Source organism: Saimiri boliviensis, chromosome 21 (assembly GCF_048565385.1).
Source record: "Saimiri boliviensis isolate mSaiBol1 chromosome 21, mSaiBol1.pri, whole genome shotgun sequence".
In the NCBI taxonomy this organism is placed as follows: domain Eukaryota; kingdom Metazoa; phylum Chordata; class Mammalia; order Primates; family Cebidae; genus Saimiri; species Saimiri boliviensis.
The window spans coordinates 25,298,740-25,324,571 of record NC_133469.1 but is presented as its reverse complement, the minus strand read 5'-3'; the positions used below and the strand labels follow the sequence as shown (position 1 = coordinate 25,324,571).

The 25,832-nt window shown below is 49.9% G+C and overlaps 1 protein-coding gene across 2 annotated transcripts in view; it reads left to right on the top strand.

Moving 5' to 3' along the window:
• The first annotated feature begins 1,881 nt into the window (after positions 1-1,881).
• Positions 1,882-25,832, top strand: part of YPEL1 (yippee like 1) — a 36,191-nt gene continuing 12,240 nt past the window's right edge. Inside the window, exons 1-2 of one of the 2 annotated variants that reach the window (XM_074390987.1) lie at positions 1,882-2,089; positions 4,588-4,676. In XM_074390987.1, coding sequence (XP_074247088.1) covers positions 4,670-4,676 — 7 coding nt within the window. In that variant the 5' untranslated portion in view covers positions 1,882-2,089; positions 4,588-4,669. The remainder of the gene's footprint in view (positions 2,090-4,587; positions 4,677-25,832) is intronic. The other variant, XM_039462365.2, reaches the window with a different exon arrangement.

Sequence of the window (25,832 nt, the reverse complement as noted above, 5' to 3'; positions counted from 1 at the left end):
GGCTGGCTGACGGTGCTGCTCAAGGCCACCCAGAAGGTCGTGCCCAGAATTTTGTTAACAAAAACAAAGGAGGATAGAAACGTTAGGACAGGCTGGGCGCAGTGGCTCACGCCTGTAATCCCAGCACTTTGGGATGCCAAGGCAGGCGGATCACCTGAGGTCAGGAGTTCGAGACCAGCCTGGCCAACATGACGAAACCCTGTCTCTAGTAAAATTACAAAAATTAGCTGGGCACAGTGATGGGCACCTGTAATCCCAGCTACCTGGGAGGCTGAGGCAGGAGAGTTGCTTGAACCCGGGAGGCGGAGGTGGCAGTGAGCCGAGATCACACCACTGCACTCCAGCCTGGGTGACAGAACAAGACTCTTGTCAAAAAGAAAAAAAAGAAACATTAGGACATTGCCCAAAATAAGATTATGTATTAAATCATGAAACTTTTCTTTCATATGTATGTGTATAGATCACAATGTAGACTTTTACTTTTTTTTTTTTTTTTTTTTGAGACGGAGTTTCGCTCTTGTTACCCAGGCTGGAGTGCAATGGCGCGATCTCGGCTCACCGCAACCTCTGCCTCCTGGGTTCAGGCAATTCTCCTGCCTCAGCCTCCTGAGTAGCTGGGATTACAGGCACGCGCCACCATGCCCAGCTAGTTTTTTTTTTTTTGTATTTTTAGTAGAGACGGGGTTTCACCATGTTCACCAGGATGGTCTTGATTTCTCGACCTCGTGATCCACCCGCCTCGGCCTCACAAAGTGCTGGGATTACAGGCTTGAGCCACCGCGCCCGGCCGACTTTTACTATTTTTATTGTGGTAAAATATACATAAAATTCACCATTTTTACTTTTTTTTTTTTTTTTGAGACAGAGTTGCGCTGTGTTGCCCAGGCTGTAGTGCAGAGGCTTGATCTCTGCTCATTGCAACCTCTGCCTCCCGAGTTCAAGCGATTCTCCTGCCTCAGCTTCCTGAGTAGCAGGGATTACAGGCGCACCATGTTGGCCAGGTTGGTTTGAAACTCCTGATCTCAGGTGATCCGCCCGCCTTGGCCTCCCAAAGTCTTGGGATTACAGGCGTGCGCCACCGCACCCAGCCTTCAAATACATGTACTTTTATTTAAAAGAGGGGATATGAAACCAAGAAAACAGGGACATTAGAGGCGTGGGGGTGGCGCGGGCTGCTGGGTTCGGTCCTCGGGTTCAGAGACGGTGGTGGGGACAGGACAGCACGGATGACTGCACTCTGGGGACCCGGCCGCGGAAGGGTTGGGTCAAGGGCCGGCCCTGGCCAGGCGCGTCCGAGCCCGCCTCGGCCTCCACGTCCGCCCCGCGCGCCGCCTTCCGCCGCCGCCCCCCCGAACGCGGCCGATCGCGCGGACGGGCGGGACGGGCATGGCGCCGGCCGCGGAGGCTGCGCGCAAGCTCGCCTCAGGCCCTGGAGCTGCGGGCACTGCACGCCCTCGGCCCATCCCCGCGAGCCCGAGGAGCGGGTGACCGGTGGGCTTCCGAGGGCGCGCGTCCACCCCTGCCGGTCTCACGGGACGAGGGCCCCTGCCCTACCAGCCTGCGCCCGCGCGCCGGGCTCCTCGCGGAACCCGAACCCGCCCTCGCCCCGCCCCGCGCGGCCCCGCCCCCGGGGCCGTCGGCTCTCACAGGCTGGCTCCGAGGCCGCGCCCGGCGGGCCAGCCAATGAGAGTGCGGCGCGCCCCGCGGCACGTGCGCTCCTGCCCCTCCGGGCCGGGTGCGAGCCGGCGGAGCTCCTTGGCCTGGAGCGCGCGGGGCGGAGGCGCGCGGGGCAGGCGGGGCGCGGGGTGAAACGGAGGCGGGACGCGGGCGGGGCGCTGGAGACAAGGCGCTCTGATTGGCCGGCGCCGCGCTCCGAGGCCGTTAACGGCGGCTGGGCCGGGCCACCGCTCCAAAACAAAGGGCAGGCGGCCCGCGGGGCGGCGGCGGGAGGATGCCTCGCGCCCTGCCTAGGCGCTAACGGCCTCAGCGCGTCCCGGGCCGCGCCGGGAACGCCTGAGAGCCGAGCCCGCGCTGACCGGGTCTGGGCCGGATGGGCGCTGCGGGTCGGGGCGCGGACCGCGGAGCGGCCGTGAGTACGGGCGGGCCTCGCTGCAGCTGCGCGGGCGGTTACTTTGTGGCCACCCAAGGATACTGTGGCTGCGGGCGGGCCCGGGAAGCACCTGTTGGGCGTGCGGGCGGGCGGGGGCGCGAGTAGGGCGGGCCTGTGACTTTTTCGTTCCGTTTTGGATTTTGAGTTGTTGATATTGGGTTCACTCCGTTTTGGCAGGGACAGCAACGCCTAATCTTTGATTCCCCCGCCCTTTCTTCTCTTCACCTCCCCCGCTGCCCCTCTTCTCCTGCCCCACCGTGAAAAGATACAGGGAAAATCGACAAGATCCCTGATTATTAGTTTTTCCTTCCTTAAAAAATACAGCCTCGACTGGGCAAGGAAATGAGGGCAAAAGAGGTCTCCCCGGAATGTGTATCAGAAAGGCGAAAACGTTTTCAAGTTGCCACATAAAGATTATGACTAAAATGGAGCGTCCTCAGTATTTACCACTTGTGGCATAGGTTTGATTAACTGATTGCAAAAGCCTGAGCTTCAGAGATCTAAACAGGATCCTCCTCCCCCGTGCTTGCCTCTGATTGACATCTTTAATGTCCAAATTATGTGCTGCGTTCTAAGAATGGGAAGAAGGCTGAGTTTCTATTTTAGGCAGATAATGAACATGGAAGACATCAGTTTCCCCACCCCACGCTTTTTCTATTCAGTTGCATTTCTTCCTCTGTCTAAAATATACCCACCTTAACCTGATGTTTTCTTTGCTAAGAATGTTATTCTTCCCACCCACCGGCCCCTGACACTCCTAAATCCCTACCTAGGTCCCAAGGCGAGGCTTACCTCCCCTGGGGAGCCTTTCCAGGCGCGTCACTTGAGCAAGCTACAGGTGTAACATGTTTGCTGAGCACCTGCCAGGTGCCAGGAGTTTGCTTAATCTTGGCGTCATTGAGTCTTATAATCATGCACTGGTCCCCCTCAGCTGTAGGCTCTTGGGAGGCAGTGGCAGTGGCACGTTTGAGGAGTAAGAGGATCTCCCAAGATCTTTATGGCCTCTCCTCTTGGGCTCTACGGGGTAGAGTGTCATCTACTTGTGGGAACCTCTAAGGTTTGGGCCCATATTGAGCACTTAAATATAACTGAGCACTCTTAATTACCAATCTGAGCAATCGTCTTCTTTTAAAATAACTTCTTATTTTGGAAAAACTTTAAATTTACAGAAAGCTTGCAAAGACATTACAGACAAACCCAATATACCCTACGCCCAGTGCTCCCTATCGTTACCATCCTACAGTGCTGTGGTACTTTTGCCAGCATAAAAAACTGACCTGAGTCCATTCTTTTCACTAAACTCTGGGTATAAAGCCTTCTCACTTTTGAAGCACTCTAATTTATAAAGCCCTTTCTTTCTTTCTTTCTTTCTTTTTTTTGTTTTTTTTTGGAGACAGGGTCACAATCCATTGCCCAGGATGGAGTGCAGTGGTACAAACACGGCTCACTGCAACCTCCACCTCCTGAGCCAAGTGATCCTCCTGCCTCAGCCTCCCATGTAGCTGGGACTGCAGGTGCACACCACCATGCCTGGCTTACTTTAAAATTTTTCATAGAGACAAGGGTCTCACTTTGTTTCCCAGGCTGTTCTTGAACTCCTGGGCTCAAGTGATCCACCTGCCTCAGCTTTCTAAAGTGTTGGGATTACAGGTGTGAGCCACAAAGCTATTTTCTTTTTTTTTTTTTTTTTTTTTGAGACGGAGTTTCGCTCTTGTTACCCAGGCTGGAGTGCAATGGCGCGATCTCGGCTCACCGCAACCTCCGCCTCCTGGGTTCAAGCAATTCTCCTGCCTCAGCCTCCTGAGTAGCTGGGATTACAGGCATGTACCACCATGCCCAGCTAATTTTTTGTATTTTTAGTAGAGACGGGGTTTCACCATGTTGACCAGGATGGTCTCGATCTCTTGACCTCGTGATCCACCCGCCTCGGCCTCCCAAAGTGCTGGGATTACAGGCTTGAGCCACCGCGCCCGGCCTAATTTTTTGTATTTTTAGTAGAGACGGGGTTTCACCATGTTGACCAGGATGGTCTCGATCTCTCGACCTCGTGATCCACCCGCCTCGGCCTCCCAAAGTGCTGGGATTACAGGCTTGAGCCACCGCGCCCGGCCCACAAAGCTATTTTCTATATGTTGAGAGCCGTGTTCCTCTAACATCTGTTCTTGATTCTTGCCTGTGTTCACCAAGTTCCACCAGCACCTGCGTCAGAGGGCAGAGATGGAGGAAAAGGGCAAGAGGCTGCCCTGTAGGCTTTTTCTTTTTTCTTTCTTTTTTTTCGTTGGTTTGTCTTGGTTTATTTGTTGGTTGCCTTTTTGAGACAAGTTCTCATTTTGTCGTCTAGGCTGGAGTGTAATAGTGCAATCTCCACTCACTGCAGCCTCCACCTCCTAGGTTCAAGCCATCCATTATGCCTCCTTAGTAGTTAGAACCACAGACTCACACCACCATACCCAGCTAATTTTTAAATTTTTTTGTAGATACAAGATCTCACTATGCCCCAGCTGGTCTCACACTCCCGAACTGAAAGGATCCTCCCACCTTGCCTCCCAAAGTGCTAAGATGACAGGTGTGAGCCACCACCCGCATTTGGTTTTGTTACTTAATATTATTTATTTATTTATTTATTTATTTATTTATTGAGACGGAGTTTCGCTCTTGTTACCCAGGCTGGAGTGCAATGGCACGATCTCGGCTCACCGCAACCTCCGCCTCCTGGGTTCAGGCAATTCTCCTGTCTCAGCCTCCTGAGTAGCTGGGATTACAGGCACGAGCCACCATGCCCAGCTAATTTTTTGTATTTTTAGTAGAGACGGGGTTTCACCATGTTGACCAGGATGGTCTCTATCTCTTGACCTTGTGATCCACCCGCCTCGGCCTCCCAAAGTGCTGGGATTACAGGCTTGAGCCACCGTGCCCAGCTTTATTTATTTATTTTTAAGACGGAGTCTCGCTCTGTCTCACCCAGGATGGAGTGCAGTGGCATGATCTCGGCTCACTGTAGCCTCCATCTCCCAGGTTCAAGTGGTTCTCCTGTCTCAGCCCATGAGTAGCTGGGATTACAGACATGTGCCACCACACCCGCCTAATTTTGTATATTTAGTAGATACGGGGTTTCACCATGTTGCCCAGGCTGGTCTTGAACACCTGACCTCAGATGATCCACCTGCATTGGCCTCCTAAAGTGTTGGGATTACAGGTGTAAGCCACTGTGCCTTGTTCTATTAGAGAGACAGGGGCTTGCTCTGTCACTCAAGACTGGTGTATGGTGGCACATTCATAGCACACTGCAGCCTCAACCTCCTGGGCTCAAGCAATCCTACAACTTCAGCCTTCTGAGTAGCTGGGACTGTAGGTGTGCACCACCATGCCCAGCTAATTAAAAAAATTTTTTTTTGTAGAGACGGGGGTCTCACTATGTTGCCCAGGCTGGTCTCAGACTCCGGGCCTCAAGTGATCCTCCAGTCTCAGCCTCTCAGAGTGCTGGGATTTACAGGTGTGAACCGAAACCCAGCCTTCCCTGTAGTTTTAATGTATTTGTCTCCATGGAAGACAAATGAAAAAAATTGTTTTGAATACGAACAAGCAGTAGAAGCCTCCCCCACCCCAAACTTTGCTGATGCTCTTTATTAGAGTTTTTTTTTTTTTTTTTTTTTTTTTTTTTTTTTAAGTAGTTAGGTGTAACAATCCGTAAAACCTCTAGGGAGTGAGAATTTTTTTTTTTTCTTTTTGAGATGGAGTTTCACTCTCGTTGCCCAGGCTGGAGTGCAATGGCACAATCTCGGCTCACCACAACCTTCACTTCCTAGGTTCAAGTGATTCTTCTGCATGAGCCTCCCGAGTAGCTGGGATTACAGGCGTGTGCCACCACACCTGGCTAATTTTGTGTTTTTAGTAGAGACGGGATATCTCCACGTTGGTCAGGCTGGTCTCAAATTCCCGGCCTCAGGTGATCCACTTGCCTTGGACTCCCCAAGTGCTGAGGTTGCAGGCATGAGCCACTGCACCCAGCCAGGGAGTGGGAATTTTGACAAGGGATTTGAGCGGAGCTTGAAGATAGTTCTCAATAACCAAGACCGAGAGAGCTAAGGGATTTTCGAGCAAGCAGTGCGAGATAGATTGAGGAAAGAAGTCAAGAGTTGAAACAGATTCCGCCAGCAAATGCGAGGACATTCCACCTGCTATACAGATGCTGGTCGGCGGGGAGAGTAGAATGGAAATCCTGGAGTCAGGCCTCTGTTGCCCACACCCCAGGAAGGGGTTGGGAGCCGTTCTTCACCCCATTGTTCAGCAGGCTCTCTGGCACCTGCAGGGCCTTGGGCTGGGGCCAGGATTCCTGGTGGGCTTCGTGAAGTGCTTGCCGACCCCTACCACACTGTAACAGTGACACCTGCTTCTGCTGTGAGGCCCTGGTCAGACTCCTAAACTGTGCCTGAGGATCGCCCCCCTTAACGTCTCGTGTGACTCTGACTGCCCTGTAAATTGCATGTTACCCCACATTACACAGAAGGTAGCAGAACTTGGCTTGAGGTCCCAGAGCCAACAAACACGTGGGACGTTTTGCATTAAACCCTGGGAAGCCCCTCAAAGCAAGTTATACCCTCTTTCAGCTTTGTCCTGGGGGTGGTGACATCTCTGTTGGCAAACCTCATCTGCTCCCTCCCTCCCTCCTGGTGCCACCTGCCTTTCCGGCAGCATTGGCATACATCCCCCCACCCAAACGCTTCCCCTCTATTCTGGTTCCTCTTTGTGTGTCTGTTGTTTGTCCTTCTCTTGCCCCAAGACAGGCCTTCAATGTTTGATGGGACTTTTTTTTTTTTTTTTGAGACGGAGTTTCGCTCTTGTTGCCCAGGCTGGAGTGCAATGGCGCGATCTCGGCTCACCGCAATCTCCGCCTCCTGGGTTCAGGCAATTCTCCTGCCTCAGCCTCCTGAGTAGCTGGGATTACAGGCACGTGCCACCATGCCCAGCTAATTTTTTGTATTTTTAGTAGAGACGGGGTTTCACCATGTTGACCAGGATGCTCTCGATCTCTCGACCTCGTGATCCACCTGCCTCGGCCTCCCAAAGTGCTGGGATTACAGGCTTGAGCCACCGCGCCCGGCCTGATGGGACTTTATTTAGCATGAGGTTAAATAAAATGGTTTTTATGGCCAGGCGCAGTGGCTCACGCCTGTAATCTCAGCACTTTGGGAGGCCAAGGCAGGTGGATTGCCTGAGCTCAGGAGTTCGAGACCAACATGGGCAACACAGTGAAACCCCATCTCTACTAAAACAGAAAAAATTAGCCAGGCGTGGTGTCGTGCACCTGTAGTCCCAGCTATTTGGGAGGCTGAGGTAGGAGAATTGCTTGAACGCGGGAGGTGGAAGCTGCAGTGAGCCGAGATTGCACCATGGCGCTTCAGCCTGGGCGACAGAGCAAAACTCTGTCACCAAATAAAAAAAAAATTAAATATATAGTTTTTAAGATTCTCAGCCTCTTTTCTTCTGTTTTGATGCAGTCTTCTGGATCTAGTACCCACCGTTTTAATCTAACAAGGGTAGTGTGACACATAGTTCCTATACCTCCCCTTTTCTTTTTCTTTTTTTTTTTGAAGATAGGGTCTTGCTCTGTCGTCCAGGCGCAGCGGGGATCACATCAGCCTCCCTAGTAGCTGAGATTACAGGCACGTGTCACCACACCCACCTAACTTTTAAACTTTTTTGTAGAGACAGAGTTTTGCCATGTTGCCCAGGCTGGTCTCGAACTCCTGACCTCAGGTGATCCTCCCACTTTGGCCTCAAAGTGCTGGATTATAGGCGTGAGTCACAATGCAGAGCCCCTTCTTGTTAGCAAGAAAGCACCTCCACTAGGATGTGTCCCAGGGGCCTGGTTATGGGAAACTTTGTTACTAATGGTAGAAAAAAAATGTAGTACAGTTTCTTTGAAAAGAAGCACTCAGTGCAAACGCATTATCAGTAGACTAAGGAGAGGAGGTAGAGATGGTACCTGAGCACAGGTGGGAGGAGAGATGAAGGAGAGAGCCTGGAGGGCGGAGGCACCCAGGCCGCTGGCCAATGGAGGAGCCAGGCCCCTTGGCTCCCGCAGAGAGCAGGGGCTGGTGGGGAGTCCACAAGAGTGTGATCATGGCTCACTGCAACCTTGACCTCCTGTCCTCAAGTGAGCTTTGTCTTGGCAGCTGTAGAAGTGGTTTGACGCTCTCAGTGGGTCCCACTGGGCACCTAGGCTGCAGTTCCTGAAATGCGAAGGGGAGTTTTTCCTCCTGTAATTCAAGAAGGGAGAAAGTGGATGTGTGTGGAGGGAAGCTGGAATTGCCAAAGGCAAATTGGACCCACGCCGTTGCTCTTTCATGTAAATTCTTCCAGACCTTTCCACACCTGTGACTTCATGTAGTGTGTATGAGTTTGAATAGTCAGTGTGGGCTGGACGTGGTAGCTCACGCCTGTAATCCTCAGCACTTTGGGAGGCCGAGGCGGGTGGATAACTTGAGGTCAGGAGTTCAAGGCTAGCCTGGCCAACAAGGCGAAACCCTGTCTCTACTAAAAATATAAAATTAGCCAGACCTGGTGGTGGGTGCCTGTAATCCCAGCTACTCGGGAGGCTGAGGCACAAGAATTGCTTGAATCCGGGAGGTGCGTACCACCGCACCCAGCTAATTTTTATATTTTTAGTAGAGATGGGGTTTCACCCTGTTTGTTGGCCAGGCTGGTGTTGAACTCCTGACATCAGGTGATCCGCCTGTCTCGGCCTCCCAAAGTGCTGGTATTACAGGTGTGAGCCACCGCACCTGGCCTCTTTTGGTTGAACTTGAGGTGGTTCCTAATCTTTTTTTTTTTTTTTTTTTTTTTTTTTGAGACAGAGTTTCACTCTTGTTACCCAGGCTGGAGTGCAATGGCGCGATCTCAGCTCACCGCAACCTCCGCCTCCTGGGTTCAGGCAATTCTCCTGCCTCAGCCTCCTGAGTAGCTGGGATTACAGGCATGCGCCACCATGCCCAGCTAATTTTTTTGTATTTTTAGTAGAGACGGGGTTTCACCATGTTGACCAGGATGGTCTCGATCTCTTGACCTCGTAATCCACCTGCCTCGGCCTCCCAAAGTGCTGGGATTACAGGCTTGAGCCACCGCGCCCGGCCTAATCTTTTGTTATTACAGGAAGTGTTGGTATAGGATGATATTTTGTTATTTCCAGTAATAACCGCTTTTATCCAGTTATTTTGCACATATGCATCCGTCAAAGGTGAATTCCTCCGATGAACCCCTAGTCCAGGGCTGTCCTCCTGGGAATGTTGTGGGTGTTGCCAAATGGCTGGATTGCGGAGGGCCTTTACCGGTGGAGTTTAAACTTTAAGAATTTTTAAATTTAATTTACTGTTTTTAGAAACTGTCTCGCTCTGTCGCCCAGCCTGGAGTGCAGTGGTATGATCATGGCTCACTGCAACCTTGACCTCCTGGCCCCAAGTGATCCTCCTATCTCAGTCTCCCAAGTAGCTGGGCCTACAGGTACACGCCACCACTCCTGGCTAATTTTGTTTTTTAGGGATGGGAGTCTTGCTATGTTGGCCAGGCTGATCTTGAACTCCTGGCCTCAAGTAATCCTCCTACCTTGGCCTCCCCAAACACTGGGATCAGAGACATGGGTCACCCCTGACCTTATCAACATTTTTTTTGAGATCAGATCATACTCTTTGACCCATGCTGGGGTACAGTGGTGTGATCTCAGCTTGCTGCAACCTCTGCTTCCTGGCCTAAGCGATCCTCCTGCCTTAGCCTCCCAAGTAGCTGGCACCACAGTCATGTGCCACCACACCCGGCTTAATTGTTTGTATTTTTTTGTAGAGACAGGGTTTCACCATGTTGCCCAAGCTGGTCTCGCACTCCTGGACTCAAGAGATCTACCTGCCTCAGGTTCCCAAAGTGCTGGGATTACAGGCATGAGCTACTGCACCTGGCCTAACCTTTTAAAAAAATCACTGCCAACCTGCTAAGCGTTAGACAGTATCGCTGTGCCTTCAGAGTCGAACATCTGCGTGCATGTTTTCACCTTGGACACCCTGGTCCGAGGTGGGAAGACTCTGGCCTTGAATCCAGCTTCACAGTTCACTGGCTGTGCAGCCTTGGGCAGCTCGGGTAACCTTTTTGGGCCTCAGTTTCCCCATCTGCATGGTGGAACTAATAAGGACACACATCTCTCAGGACTGCTGTGAATCACGCCGTTTTTACACAGTGTGCGCTTAGGACAGGGCTGGCGTCGGCCTGCCAGCCTCTGGGAACTGCTACATGTTCTTTTCCGGGAGCTGGTGGTTTTACTGATCATCTGTCCCCTCTGTGATGGTGGGGGCTTTTTCATCTTTTTAATCCCAAGGGCAGTGCCTTGTCGGTGACAGGTGGGAGAGGCAAAGCCAAAAGCAGGGCGGTTTCCTCCGTAGAGAGGAGGGAAGGAAGGGGCGGCTGAGTGGGACGGAGGTGGAGAAGCTGTGGGGCAGCTGGCCAGGCAGGTGGTAGCACCGCCTCTCATCCCCACCCCGCTCTTCCCTAGGGAGGTGGACTTTGATGTCCCGGTTCTGCTTTCTTTATGACCCTGGCCGAACACGGCAAGGCCATACGATCACTGTTCCTTCCTGGTTCTCCCTGGCTCTCGGTCTGCCCAGCACACCAGCCCCTGCATCGCCACGCCCCGCACACACCCCAGTTCTTCTCCAGCTTTCTCATGTGCTGGCGTCCGAGTCTGCCTGGGGCCTCCTTCCCATCTCATGACACCCTGGAGGGCTCCGCAGGGCAGTTGTGGGGATGGGACCCGTGCTCACCTGCCAGGTGGTGGCAGCGCTGGGGGAGGTGAAGCAGCCTGGAGATTGAGGGGACCGGGCCATCTTCTACACTGGCACCCGGGGAGGGGTTGAGGACTTGGTGGGATAGTTGAAAAAGAGAAAGGGGTACCCCAGTCTGCACTCCGTCCCATTTAGTGTCAGAAGCTGCCTGGCTTTGATTCGTGTGTTTTTGTCTTTAGAAGTGTGCTATCTGTACCATATGGACATGGGCCTGATTCACATTCTCTTAAAATAATTTTACAGGCTTATTTTAGGAGAGAAATTTCTGGATTCCAGAAAATTGTTTTTGCTCTAAAAGCATACCCCACATTAATGTCTATTTGTGGGGATGGATGGCAGCCGCCCTTCAAACTTGGGAACACACAGTGTCCAGTAGTGGAGATGACTGGCCAGGTGAACTGCCCAGCATTTTCCTTTCAGTTACTTCAGGGCGGTTCCTAATCTGCCAGTAGGTCTTGTAAAAGCCCATTTACTTTGGTTGTTTCCAAACGTGGCCATGGTTTCCCGAGTGCAACAGTGGATCTGTCATTTAAAGCTGAGTTAAAACTTAACACGATAGTGACCACAAATCCAGCCCTAGCCACTACTGCCAGGACCCCTTGGAGGGCTGGTGACAAGGGTCACCATCAGGACTGAGACCACATGAAGCGCATGGGAGGCACCAGACTTGGGGCAGGAAACGGGCACAGGGACCTAGACGGCTGGGGTCCTGGACAGCAGGCTCTTCTATAAGGATGCCTTGGGGGCGGGGCTCTACAATGAAGGTCTCCAAATAAGGCTCATTGGAAGTGTGCTCGGGAAACAGCAAGTCTGCTTCGGTAGGAAAGGAAGCTTTTTGTAATAGTGGTGCCCTCGGTGTTACTCTGCAGGGCCCTGGGCACTCTAGTCCAGGAAGAGTTAGTGGTGTCCTCTGCATCCCACTGGGCATGTGTGACACCCAGAGAAACCACCAGGCAGAAGCGAGAGCTGAGATCTGAGCTTGTCGCTGCGTCTGCCTCATAGCTGGGAGGCTTAGCCAGTGGCATTTGCGGCAGGGACAGCCCAGATGCGGGAAGGGGCCAGCAGGGAGGGCAGCAGGCTGGGCTACAGCTGCCAGGGGCAGTGTCTGTACTGAGAGCTACAGGCTTCGAGTAAATAGAGAACAGGTATAGCGTGGAGGACCCTGAAGCAGTACAGGACCCTGATGGGGACACACCACTTCCTCCTGCCCGGGACCCTGGTGGTCAGAGGGTCCCCTCCCTCCCAGGGACTGCACTGTCCTCCCCTGGTGGTCTTCCCTCTCAGGTCAGGTGGGACCTAGCAGCGGAGAGCACCTGTGCCCTGGAGTGAACACCTGCCTGTGGAACTGTGGTGGCCACCAGTGGGCAGGGATGACAGTTTCTCAGGATGTTGTGAGAATTTGCAGAGCCTAAGGTGCAAGTGCATGAACTCCTGGGCTCAAGCGATCCTCCTGCCCTGGCCTCCAAAAGTTCCCTTGTCACACTGGGGGCCTGAGACTTGAGAACCGTGCACCTGAATGGATGAGACTCCTTCCTGGAACCTTCAGGGACTAGCTTGGGGCCACAGCAGGCTGCGGCTGGTCCTTCCCGGACAGCACTGGCAGGGCCCTGGCTTGTGCACTGCCTTTCGGGGACCATGGTTCTAGACTCTGGGGACATATGGGTCTGGGTGGGGTGAACCTGCAACTGTCCCCACCCCTGACCCCTGCCGGAGAGGCTCCTTGGTGCCCATGGGTCCATGTTTTTAACAAGCTCACCAGTGTTTAGTGGCCCCTTCTCATATCAAGTACTGATGTTTCTTTTTTTCTTTTTGTTTTTTTTGGATGGGATCTCGCTCTGTTGCCCAGGCTGGAGTGCAGGGGCACCGTCACAGCTGACTGTAGCATCGACCTCCCAGGCTTAAGCAATCCTCCAGTTTCAGCCTCTGGGGTAGATGGGACCACAGGCATGTATCACCATGTCTGGCTAATTTTTTTTTTTTTTTAAGTTTTTTTTGGTAGAGACAGGTCTTACTACTTTCCCTGGGCTGGTCTCAAACTCCTGGGCTCAAGTGATCCTCCTGCCCTGGCCTCCAAAAGTGCTGGGATGATAGACGTGAGCCGCTGCACTGGGCGCAGTAGTGGTGTTTCAACCCCATTTACTTCTGCTGTCTCCATGTGAGGATTCACCCGATACCTATTCAGTCCCCAGATATTTAAGTGCTTTTCAGGGGCCAGGACACTGGTCAGTGATATTTTTTTTTTCCTGCCATCTAGGTTTAATAAAGCCACCCAGGTGACTTTAAAAATTTACCATTTTAGGGCCGGGTGCAGTGGCTCACGCCTGTAATCCCAACACTTCAGGAGGCCGAGGCGGGTGGATCACTTGAGATCAGGAGTTCAAGACCAGCCTGACCAACATAGTGAAACCCCATCTCTACTAAAAAAATAAAAAATTGGCCGGGCGCGGTGACTCACACCTATAATCCCAGCACTTTGGGAGGCCGAGGCGGGTGGATCACGAGGTCAAGAGATCAAGACCATCCTGGTCAACATGGTGAAACCCCGTCTCTACTAAAAATACAAAAAAAAATTAGCTGGGCATGGTGGCTTGTGCCTGTAATCCCAGCTACTCAGGAGGCTAAGGCAGGAGAATTGCCTGAACCCGGGAGGTGGAGGTTGCGGTGAGCCGAGATTGCGCCATTGCACTCCAGCCCAGGTAACAAGAGCAAAACTCCGTCTCAAAAAAAAAAAAAAAAAAAAAAAAAAAAAAAAAAAAAAAAAAAAAACAAAATTAGCCGGGCGCTGTGGCTCACACCTGTAATCCTAGCACTTTGGGAGGCTGAGGTGGGTGGATCACCTGAGGTAAGGAGTTCAAGACCAGCCTGGCCATCATAGTGAAACCCCATCTTTAAATAAATAAATAATATATATACAAAATTAGCCAAGCATGATGGCGCATGCCTGTAATGCCAGCTACTTGGGAGGCTGAGGCAGGAGAATCACTTGAACCCAGGAGGCAAAGGTTGCAGTGAGCCAAGATTGTACCATTGCACTCCAGCCTGGGTAACAAGAGCGAAACTCCGTCTCAAAAAAAACTAAAATAAAATTTTAATTTCTTAATCTGGGCACGCTGGTTCACACCTCTAATCCCAGCACTTTGAGAGGCCAAAGTGGGTATATCGCTTGAGCCAAGGAGTTTGAAACCACTCTGGGCAACATAGTGAAACCTGCCTCTACAAAAAATACAGAAATTAACCAGGCATCATAGCACACTTGTGTCATTCCAGTTACTCAAGAGGCTGAGGCATGAGAATTGCTTGAATCTGGGAGGCGGAGGTTGCAGTGAGCGGAGATCATGCCACGGCACTCCAGCCTGGGTGACAGAGTGAGACCCTTTCTCAAAGCAGTAAAAAAAAATTATTTTGTTAATGAACTGTTCTTTTTTTCTTTTTTTCCCTTTGAAGAAGGGTCAGCCAGGCTGGAGTGCAGTGGTGAGATTGTGGCTCACTGCACCTCCGTCTCTTGGGTTCAAGCAGTTCTCCTGCCTCAGCTTCCTGAGAAGCTGGGATTACAGGGACCTGCCACCATGCCAGGCTACTTTTTGTATTTTTGTATTTTCACCATGTTGGCCAGGCTGGTCTCGGACTTTGTAATCTGCCTGCCTTGGCCTTCCAAAGTGCTGGGATTATAGGTGTGAGCCACCTCGCCCAGCCTTAATGAACTACTTTATAATTACAAAATACTGGATTACTTAAGCAGCATGTGATGAGGTTTGAGGGAGGTACACAGAGCATGTGCCAGTGAAATGTTTCTGAGGTTACGAGGAACTGCCTCTGTCCTGTCTCTCGAGTGGGACTGGGGCTGTGGAGTGGGAGACTCACTTTTTACTCCTTTTGCCATCTCAATACATGTATCGTACTTAAAGATAAGAAATGAAGATTAATAAAATGGACATGTTTATACCCATCACCAGCTTAAAAAATAAAATCTGGGGCCAGGCGCAGTGGCTCAAGCCTGTAATCCCAGCACTTTGGGAGGCCGAGGCGGGTGGATCACGAGGTCAAGAGGTGGAGACCATCCTCGTCAACATGGTGAAACCCCGTCTCTACTAAAGGTGCAAAAATTAGCTGGGCATGGTGGCGCGTGCCTGTAATCCCAGCTACTCCGGAGGCTGAGGCAGGAGAATTGCCTGAACCCAGGAGGCGGAGGTTGCGGTGAGCCGAGATCGCGCCATTGCACTCCAGCCTGGGTAACAAGAGCGAAACTCCGTCTCAAAAAATAAAAAATAAAAATAAAATAAAATCTGGCTGGGCACAGTGGCTCATGCTTGTGATCCCAGCACTTTGGGAGGCTGACGCGTATGGATCACCTGAGGCCAGGAGTTCAAGAACAGTCTGGCCAACGTGGTAAAACCTGTCTCTACTAAAAATTAAAAATTAGCTAGGTGTGGTGGCACGCACCTATAGTCCCAGCTACTCAGGAGACTGAAGCAGGAGAATCACTTGAACCCAGGAGGCGGAGGTTGCATGAGCCGCCATTCTACTCCAGCCTGGGCGACAGAGTGAGACTCCGTCTCAAAAACAAAACAAAACAAAACAAAAATAAATAATAAAATCCCAGTCAGGCACAGTGGCTCACGCCTGTAATCCTACCACTTTGAGGGACTGAGGTGGGTGGATTGCTTGAGGTCAGGAGTTTGAGACCAGCCCGGCCAACTTGGTGAATCCCTGTCTATACTAAAAATGGAAAAATTAGCTGGGCGTGGTGGCCCGCACCTGTAGTCTCAGCTACTTGGGAGGCTGAGGTGGGAGAATGGCTTGAACTCAGGAGGCAGAGGCTGCAATGAGCCGAGATCACACCACTGCACTCCAGCCTGGATGACAGAGTGAGACTGTCTCAAAAATTTTAATTAAATAAAATCCCTTGCTTGATGCAGCGTGCACCCCTGTAGTCCTAGCTACTTGGGAGGCTGAGGAGGGGATCGCTTGAACCCAGGAGTTCTGGGCTGTAGTGCACTATGCCGATCAAGCGTGCACATTAAGTTAGGCATCAATATGGTGACTTTCCGGGAGCAGGGGACACCAGGTTGGTGAGGCCAGCCACAGTGGCTCAAGCATATAATTCCAGCACTTTGGGAGGCTGAGGTGGGCACATCACAGGGTCAGGAGATCAAGATCATCCTGGCCAACATGGTGAAACCCCGTCTCTACTAAAAATACAAAAATTAGCCAGGTATGGTGGCGGATGCCTGTAGTCCCAGCCACTTGGGAGGTTGAGGCAGGAGAATTGCTTGAACCCGGGAGGCGGAGGTTGCAGTGAGCTGAGATCACGCCACTGCACTCCAGCCTGGCAACGAAGCAAGACACTGTCTCAAAAAAAAGAAAAAGATCATCTGCAGTTAGGCATTCATGGTGTTTAGAGATTCAAAATAAATAAAACTCTTGGCAAATGGCCACTTTTTGAAGTGCTTTGCATGTATGTGTATGCTACGTTTTCTTTATGGACTGCTATTCAGCCTTTTAAGGGACAGGGTAATTCTTTAATAGGCGACAACATGGATGGACCTTGAAGGCGTTCTGTGCTCAGTGAAATTAACCAGGCATGGACAAACACTCATAATTCCACTTCTATGCGGTATCTAGAGAAGTCAAATTCATAAAATCAAACATTGGGATGGTGGCTACCAGGGGCTTGGTGGAGGAGGAAATGGCGATTTATTGATCCATAGGCATAAAGTTTCAGGTAAGGAAGATGAACGAGCCCTGGAGATCTGCTGTCCAACATTGGACCGAGAGTCATGTGCTGTCCACTTCAAATGTGTTCAGGACAAACAGCAATTAAAAAAAGTTGGGCCGGGCACAGTGGCTCACGCCTATAATCCCACACTTTGGGAGGCCGAGGCAGGCGGATCACTTGAGGTCAGGAGTTTGACACCGGCTTGGCCAACATGGCAAGACCTCTTCTCTACTAAAAATCCGCTGGGCGTGGTGGCATACGCCTGTTTACCCAACGACTCAACCTCTGCCTCCCAGGTTCAAGTGATTCTCCTGCCTCAGCCTCCCAAGTAGCTGGGATTACAGGCACCCACCACCATACCTGGCTAATTTTTGTATTTTCACTAGAGACGGGGTTTTGTCATGTTGCCCAGGCCGGTCTCGAACTCTGACTTCAACTGATCTGCCTACTTCAGCCTCCCAAAGTGTTTGGAATATAGGCATGAGCCACCATGCCCGGCTGATATTACTTATTTTAAAATGACGAACAAAATGAAGGGCAGTTTCTGTAGTTCTCTACTTGAGTCACTTGGAGTAGGGATTCTGAATACTAGAAACCTGAATACCCAGTTTGTGAATGACTGGCCTGTCTCTCTCTAAGCTGCTTCACTTCATGTTCTTAGTATTTTTGTTAAAGGGCAGTGCAGGGAAAGGAAAAGAGAGCAACAGGTTTATTAAATAAAGTCTCATTTTAATAAACAGAGAAAACTTAGGTGAAAATGTCACAAGAAAGATTCCATGAGTTCAGTGAGAAGTGAAGTCAGAACACTTCCTTCCACTAATTGGTGGAACATGTGTGGATTTGAGTAAGCTCCTGACAAGCTCTCACAATGATGTCCTCCTGTGCCGTGTGGGGCGTGTGTGAGTTTCATGGAAGCGATGCTGGGGTTCAGATTCAGGAAGGGCCGAGTAGTTCAGGCAACAGATACGATCTAATAAAATGTACCGTATTAATGCTAAATGTGAGGTCTTGTACTTGATTCTAAGAAACCACAGGGAAAATTTCAGGATTGATACAAGATAATAGCAGCTGATAGGAAAAAGAGTTTAAGGGTTTAGGGAATCACCCATCGGGAATATCCAGTATAGGCAGACTTCTCCAGAAATTCTTTTCGGAGTTTCGCTCTTGTTACCCAGACTGGAGTGCAATGGCGCGATCTCGGCTCACCACAACCTCCGCCTCCTGGGTTCAGGCAATTCTCCTGCCTCAGCCTCCTGAGTAGCTGGGATTACAGGCACGCGCCACCATGCCCAGCTAATTTTTTGTATTTTTAGTAGAGACGGGGTTTCACCATGTTGACCGGGATGGTCTCGATCTCTTGACCTTGTGATCCACCTGCCTCGGCCTCCCAAAGTGCTGGGATTACAGGCTTGAGCCACCGCACCCGGCCCCAGAAATTCTTTGACATAATATTGGAGAAAGAAATGCACTTCATTTTAGAAGATGGTGTGTTGTGTTGTGTATGTATATACATGTATATACCTTTGTACAGAAATTTTCTCCACAAAATTCCTGCTAGATGGTCATCTCTGTTGAGAAATGTGATTAACTGTTGACTTTGTTGATGCAGTGAGACCCAGCTTGGTTTCTCTTCTGCAGATGTGCAGTGGCCCTGCAGTATTTCCCTGGGAAACTCTCTGGGTGCTGCAGTGCCCTCTGTGCTGTCTGTGGCCACCTGCGGGCTGTTTCTGGCTCTTTGATGTTGCATTGACCTGTTTTCCTATCTTGTGCCGGTGCCACTCTGTTTCTTTTTTTCTTTTTCTTTTCTTCCTTTTTATTTTTATTTTTTTTTAAATGAGGTTTCACCATGTTGGTCAGGCTGGTCTTGAACTCCCAACCTCAGGTGATCCGCCCGCCTTGGCCTCCAAAGTGCTTGGTTTACAGGTGTGAGCCACTACACCCAGCACCCCCCCCCTTTTTTTATATGATTTTTTTTTCTTAGAGATGGGGTTTCACCATGTTAGCCAGGATGGTCTCAGTCTCCTGACCTTGTGATCCACCCACCTCGGCCTCCCAAAGTGCTTGAATTACGGGCATGAGCCACCGCGCCCGGCTTCTCTTCTGTTTTTTTTCTTTTTCTTTTTCCTTTCCTTTTCTTTTCTTTTGGTGAAACAGGGTCTCACTCATTACCCAGGCTGAGTACAATGGCACAATCTCTGCTCATTGCAGCCTCAACCTCCTGGGCTGAAGCAGTCCTCCGCCCTCAGCCTCCTGAGTAGCTGGGACCACAGCACAGCACACTTGGCTGACTGGGGGAAAAAACAAAAGCAAAAACCAAAACCTTTTTTTTGTTTTTTTGGTTTTTTTTTTTTTTTGGTGAGGGGTAGAGACAGGGTCTCGCTGTTGTCCAGGCTGGTCTTGAACTCCTGGGCTCAGGCAATCCTCTTTGGCTTCCCAAAGTACTGAGATGCCAGGTGGAAGCCACTGTGTCCAGCCTTTGCCCCACTTCTTGGAAGATACTTTCACTCAGTGTAAAATCTGAGATATCAGTTATTATCTTTCAGAATCATAGTAGTCCCCTTCTCTTCCGCCTTTTGGGTTCTGTGGTTTTACCTGGGAACCTGTTCTACTGAGCAGCTCATTTTTCCTCCCTTTGGACACTTTTAAGACTGTTTCCCCTTTATCTTCATTATTATTTCTTTAGCTGTGGCTTTATTCTTATTTATCCTGCTTAGGACTGTTGGGCATTTTTCCCCCCCCTAAGATTCGTGGAGCCAAAAAAGCCCCATGAATCTCACACCGCCGTTTGAGCCGGCGCAGTGAGTCGCCGCGCTGCTGGGCTTTTTAAGTCTGTGGATTAGTAGTTTTCTTTAGTTCTGGAGAATCCTCAATCATCAATTCTTCACAAAGTGCGTCTACCCCATTTTCCTCTTGCCTCTACCTTCTGAAATCCAAATACATGTCCTCTTTCCCTGCTTCAAGTCACTAAGACTCTTATTTTCCATCTTTCACACTTTTTTATCCAGCGTAGTTTGTTCTGACATATATTCAGTGTATGTATTCTCTTTTTATTCTTATTGCTGTTAAACCCATTGAACTTAATGCTGTTTATTTCTAGAATTTCTGCTCCTGTTTTTCTGCAAGGTCATTTTTTTTTCTCGATTGCTATTTGTGACATATAGTTTCAAGCTGATCGGTTCCCTCTGTGTATATGAGCGGAGTCTCATGGTTTGCCTCAGGTCAGGTGCTGTGTCTCTGCTGCTGGCCACGTCTGTCCCTGCTCATGGGGCACTGTTTCCATGAATGTGTGGTTACTTTGGACTGCGTTACTCATTGCCCTGGAAAAATGACTTGGGGGATTTTTCAGATCTAGGATAAAGATACTTCTTCCAAACTAGGTTTACGCTCCCTTCTGCCAGGTACCTCAGGACACTGTCAGCCTAAAGCCATTTTAAACTAAATCCATCAACTGTGAGTTTTTGGAATCTTCTCATTCGTGTGAATTTGGTCCATAAGTCCTGTGAGGGCTGTCCTGTGATCACTGTTCTGTGGGGTGGGGACCAGCCTTGGACTTCTCATCAGAAGCCTGAGTTGGCTGGATGGGGTCAGAGGTTTTCAAGGCAACAGCCGCCTAGCTCACCCCTCTGGTCTCTGCTTTCCCCAGATGGTGCATGGCGGTTCCTGTCTTGACAGCCCCTGGATGCCTTTAAGAAAACATCCTTTGATTTTGTCAGCATTTTTGGTACTTCTCAGTGGGAGGGTTGGTCCAAGTATTTGGCTTATCATAGTTTTACAAAAAGTTGGTTTCTATGAAATCTTAAGTCACCTCTTTTCAAAGAATGTACCTTTTAGGTTGGGCGAGGTGGCTCACCCCTGTAATCCCAGCACTTTGGGAGGCCGAGGCGGGCAGATCACTTGAGGTCAGGAGTTTGAGACCAGCATGGCCAACATGGTGAAACCCTGTCTCTACTAAAAATACAAAAATTAGTCAGGCGTGGTGGTGCATGCCGGTAGTTCCAGCTACTTGGGAGGCAGGAAAATCACTTGAACCCGGGAGGCAGAAGTTGCAGTGAGCGGAGATGGCGCCACTGCACTCCAGCCCGGGCGACGAGCGACTCCGTCTCCAATATGTAAATAAATACACAAAAATTATAAATGTGCCTTTTGGTGGGGTACAGTGGCTCATGCCTGTAATCCCAGCACTTTGGGAGGCCGAGGTGGGCAGATCACGAGGTCAGGAGATGGAGACCATCCTGGCCAATGTGGTAAAACGCCATGTCTACTAAAAATACAAAAAAAAAAATTAGCTGGGTGTGGTGGTGTATGCCTGTAATCCCAGCTACATGGAAGCTGAGGCAGGAGAATAGCTTGAACTGGGAATCAAAGGCCGCAGTGAGTCGAGATCGTGCCACTGCACTCCAGCCTGGTGACAGAGCGAGACTCAATCTCAAAAAAAAAAAAAAAAAAAAAAAACTCATCTTTATTTGAACTATACAGAGTAAGCAGCATGTTGATAGATTTTTTTGTCTAGTTACACTTTCAGAGAACTCGAAACCCATTAATGCACACATGCATACATAATCCACACATGTATGCATATATGTGTGTGTGTATATGGCACACATATGTATATCGATTTATCCATATACTATAGTTTCCTGAAGTTTACATTACAGGCACAGTCATGTCCACATTCCGGTAATGCCTATAATTTCATGACCTAACCATACAAGGTGCCCAGCTGCACAGTCAGGTTGAAGCAAATTAAAGCCACAGTGAGATGCTGCTGCCTTATAACTGCCAGACGGCAGAAATGGTAAAATCTGCCCATCAAGTTGGTGGGATAGAGGTCAGCAGGGACTCATGTTTGCTGCTGGCAGAATGGCCTCGTCACCAGCACCTGGGAGGGTGCTGCTGCCTGCACAGGCATCTGCCCCTGGGATTGTTCCAATGAAATGCCTGCCTGTGCAGCTTGGGAGAGGTGACAGTGACAGCAGCACCAAATGGCCACACCCTATCTGTGGCTCCATGGGGTGTACCTGACAGGACACCAGGTGAAGGGAGCCCAGCCGCACATGGGGACAGAGGCAGACTTGGCTGCACGTCAGCAGAGAAGTCTCACAACATCATTGGTGTAAAGTTCTAAACTCGGAACATGCAGCAGTGTGGCTCAGGGCTGCAGACATGGGCACAGCCATCAGGACAAGCAAAGACCAAGAAACACCAAGTCTGAATTAGGCAGCGTCTCAGGCCAGAGCAGCGAGGAAGGGCACCGCAGCCCCATGGTGACCCGGTCCCAGTTCCATTCTGGGTGGCGGCCGCAGGGCATTTGTATCTTCGTTCACGTGATTACAGACGCGGCATTCTGTCCATGCACATCTTCAGCCCAGTGTGAGAAAGTGACCCTCTAATGCAGCTGTGCCTGTGCAGGTGGGGGGCCTGGCGAGGCTGTGCTGGACCCAGAAGGATGCTGCCCTGGGTGTCATCCCAGGGAAGGGCACAGGACAGGCTGCTGCTGAAGCAGAGGTCGCATGGGGTTGGGGGGTGGGGGGGTGTGCCTCCCAGGAGGAGCAGGTGTGAGAAACTGTTGGCACTTGGCTCTTCCCAGCTCGTGCTCTTGAACTTAGGGACACTTGCTCTTCTGTTTGGCCTGAAAGAAACTCCTCATGTGCCTGACCCTCCTGCAGGCCACCTGTCAGGCCAAGCTGGGGCGGTGCCACCAGGAAAACTCGGCACATGCGCCTGGAGCCAATGACGGCAGCGGCCGCCATGGACTTACCTCCTTTTGTTAATGAGACCTTAGAGATGTAAAAATGACATATTCTTTAAAATAATTTTGGTAAATACACAGAACTCTTACTGTCTTTTTTTTTTTTTTAAGACAGGGTTTCACCATGTTGGTCAGGCTGGTCTTGAACTCCCAACCTCAGGTGATCTGCCCACCTTGGCCTCCAAAGTGCTTGGATTACAGGCGTGAGCCAGCAAGCCCGGCCAACTCTTACTGTCTTAACCATTTCTAAGTGTGCAATTCAGTGACATTAAATATATTCACATTTTTGTGTAGCCATCACCACCACCAATCTCCAGGACTCTTCATCTTAAAAAACCGAAAACGCTGCACCCATTAAGCAGTAACTCCCCCTGCCCCTGGCAGCTCTGTCTGTCTCTGAATCTCACTGCTCTAAGTACCTCATACAAAATGTATCCTTTGTGACTGGCTTATTTCACTGAGCATAGTGTCCTCAGGGTTCCTCCCTCAGGGTCCCTTCCTTTTAAAGGCTGGATAACATTCCAGTTTGCAGACGCCACATTTTGATGATGAGAATGCCAGTCTGTGGAAGGACACTCAGCTGCTTCCACCTCGTGGCTGTTGTGAATAGTGCTGCTGTGAGCATGGGTGTGCAGACACGGCTTTGAGACCCGTTTTCAGTTCTTGTGGATTTATCCTCAGCAGTGGAATTGCTGGAGCCCATGTTTCATATTCTGAGGAATTACCGTACTGTTTCCCATAGTGCCTCCAACATTTTACATTTTTACCCGCAACGCATGAGGTTCCAATTCCTCTCCATCGTCACCAATGCGTGTGTGTGTGTGTGTGTGTGTGTGTGTGTGTGTGTGTGTGTGTGTGTGGATAGTAGCTTGCCTAGAGGATGTGCGGTGGGTCTCAGTGTGGTCCTCGTCTGCCTCCCTCAGGATCAGTGATGAAGATCTTCTCACATGCTTCTTGGCCATTTGTACATGTTCTTTGGAGAAGTGTTTATATAAGTCCTTGTCCATTTTTAGTCAGATTGTTTTGGGGCTTTTTTTGTTGAGTTGTAGGAGTTTCTTAAATATATTCTAGTAACTATATAGAATGTAGATTTATAGGTCCTTTGTCCATTTTTTAATCAGATTATGGGTTTTTTTTTTTTTTGCTGAGTTGTGGGAGTTTTTTAAAAAAACATTCTAATAACTAGAATATATATACAATATAGACATATAAGTCTTTTGTCCATTTCTTTTTTTTTTTTTTTTTTTTTTTGAGATGGGGTCTCACTCTGTTGTCCACACTGGAGTGCAGTGGTGTGATCTCAGCTCACTGCAACCTCTGCTTGATCCTCCTGGGTTCAAGCGATTCTCCTGCCTCGGCCTCCTCAGAAGCTGGGATTACAGGCTCCTGCCACCACTTGCGGCTAATTTTTGTATTTTTAGTAGAGATGGGGTTTCACCATGTTGACCAGGCTGGTCTCGAACTCCTGACCTCAGGTGGTCCACCTGTCTCAGCCTCCCAAAGTGCTGGGATTACAGGCATGAGCCACCATGCCTAGCCCTTTGTCCATTTTTTAACCAGATTGTGTTTTTAATTTTTTTTTTTTTTGCTGAGTTGTAGGAGGTTTTTTTTTTTAAAAAAATATTCCAATAACTAGAATATATAGAGAATATAGATACATAGAGAATATATATAGGTAGAATATAGAATATGTGTATTCTAAATATTAACATCTTACCAGGTGTATGATTTAAAAATATTTTCCCTCATTCTCTGGGTTGCCTCTGTTGATAGTATCCTTTGAAGCATAAAAGATTCTTTCTTTAGAGACAGGGTTTCACTGTTGCTCAGACTGGACTGCAGTGGACGGTCTTGGCTCCCTGCAGCCTCAACTTCCCAGCCTCAAGCCGTCCTCCCACCTCAGCCTCCCGAGTAGCTGGAACCACAGGCACAGCCACCACATCCAGCTAGTTGTTTGTATTTTTAGTTGAGATGCGGTATTGCTTCATTGCCCAGGCTGGTTTTGAGCTCCTGGTTTCAAGTGATCCGCCCACCTCAGCCTCCCAGTGTGCTGGGACCACAGGCGTGGGCCACGGCACTGAGCCAAAGGTTTTTCATTTTCATGAAGTCTGATTTGTCTGTTTTTCTTTTGCTGCCCATGCTTTTGGTATTATATCCAAGAGATCATTGCCAAATCCAGTGTCATGAAGCTTTCCCTGTTTCCTTCTAAGAGTTTTATAGTCTTAACTCTCCCATTTAGGTCCTTTATTATTATTTTTTATTTTTTATTTTTTATTTTTTATTTTTTTTGAGACGGAGTTTCGCTCTTTGTTACCCAGGCTGGAGTGCAATGGCGCGATCTCAGCTCACCGCAACCTCCGCCTCCTGGGCTCAGGCAATTCTCCTGCCTCAGCCTCCTAAGTAGCTGGGATTACAGGCACGCGCCACCACGCCCAGCTAGTTTTTTGTATTTTTAGTAGAGACGGGGTTTCACCATGTTGACCAGGATGGTTTCGATCTCTCGACCTCGTGATCCACCCGCCTCGGCCTCCCAAAGTGCTGGGATTACAGGCTTGAGCCACCGCGCCCGGCTATTTTATTTTTATTTTTATTTATTTTTTTTTGAGATGGAGTTTCGCTCTTGTTACCCAGGCTGGAGTGCAATGGCGCGATCTCAGCTCACCGCAACCTCCGCCTCCTGGGTTCAGGCAATTCTCCTGCCTCAGCCTCCTGAGTAGCTGGGATTACAGGCACGTGCCACCATGCCCAGCTAATTTTTTGTATCTTTATAGAGACGGGGTTTCACCATGTTGACCAGGATGGTCTCGATCTCTTGACCTCGTGATCCACCCACCTCGGCCTCCCAAAGTGCTGGGATTACAGGCTTGAGCCACCGCGCCCGGCAGGACTGAAATTTCTTAAAGATTAAATAATACTGGATCCATCACCCATATTCCTCAATGTCCTGGTGCTCCACGTGGTGAATTCCAGGATTCTGGGCTGGGTACATCCAGCCCTGTTACAGGGCCCACTCAACAGGAGTCTCGTTTCTGCTTCTTTCAAGTTTCCTGAAGCCAAACCTGGTGTAAGAATTTGAACCAATGTTTTTCTCAAATTATTTGCATGTAAAAGTTGTTCACTTTTCCACTTCCAACTGAATGTAGGGTGGCTAAGCAGTGGCATGGGGTCAGTGTTCATTTTGTCTACAACTGATACTAAAGCGTTAGATCTTGTCCGGGTGCAGTGGCACTTGTAATGCCAGCACTTTGGGAGGCCGAGATGAGTGGATCCCCTGAGGTCAGGAGTTTGAGACCAGCCTGGCTAACATGGTGAAACCCATCTCTACTAAAAAATAAAAAATTAGCCAGGCGCGGTGGCGTGTGCCCATAATCCCAGCTACTCAGGAGGCTAAGGCAGGAGAATTGCTTGAACCTGGGCGCGGAGGTTGCAGTG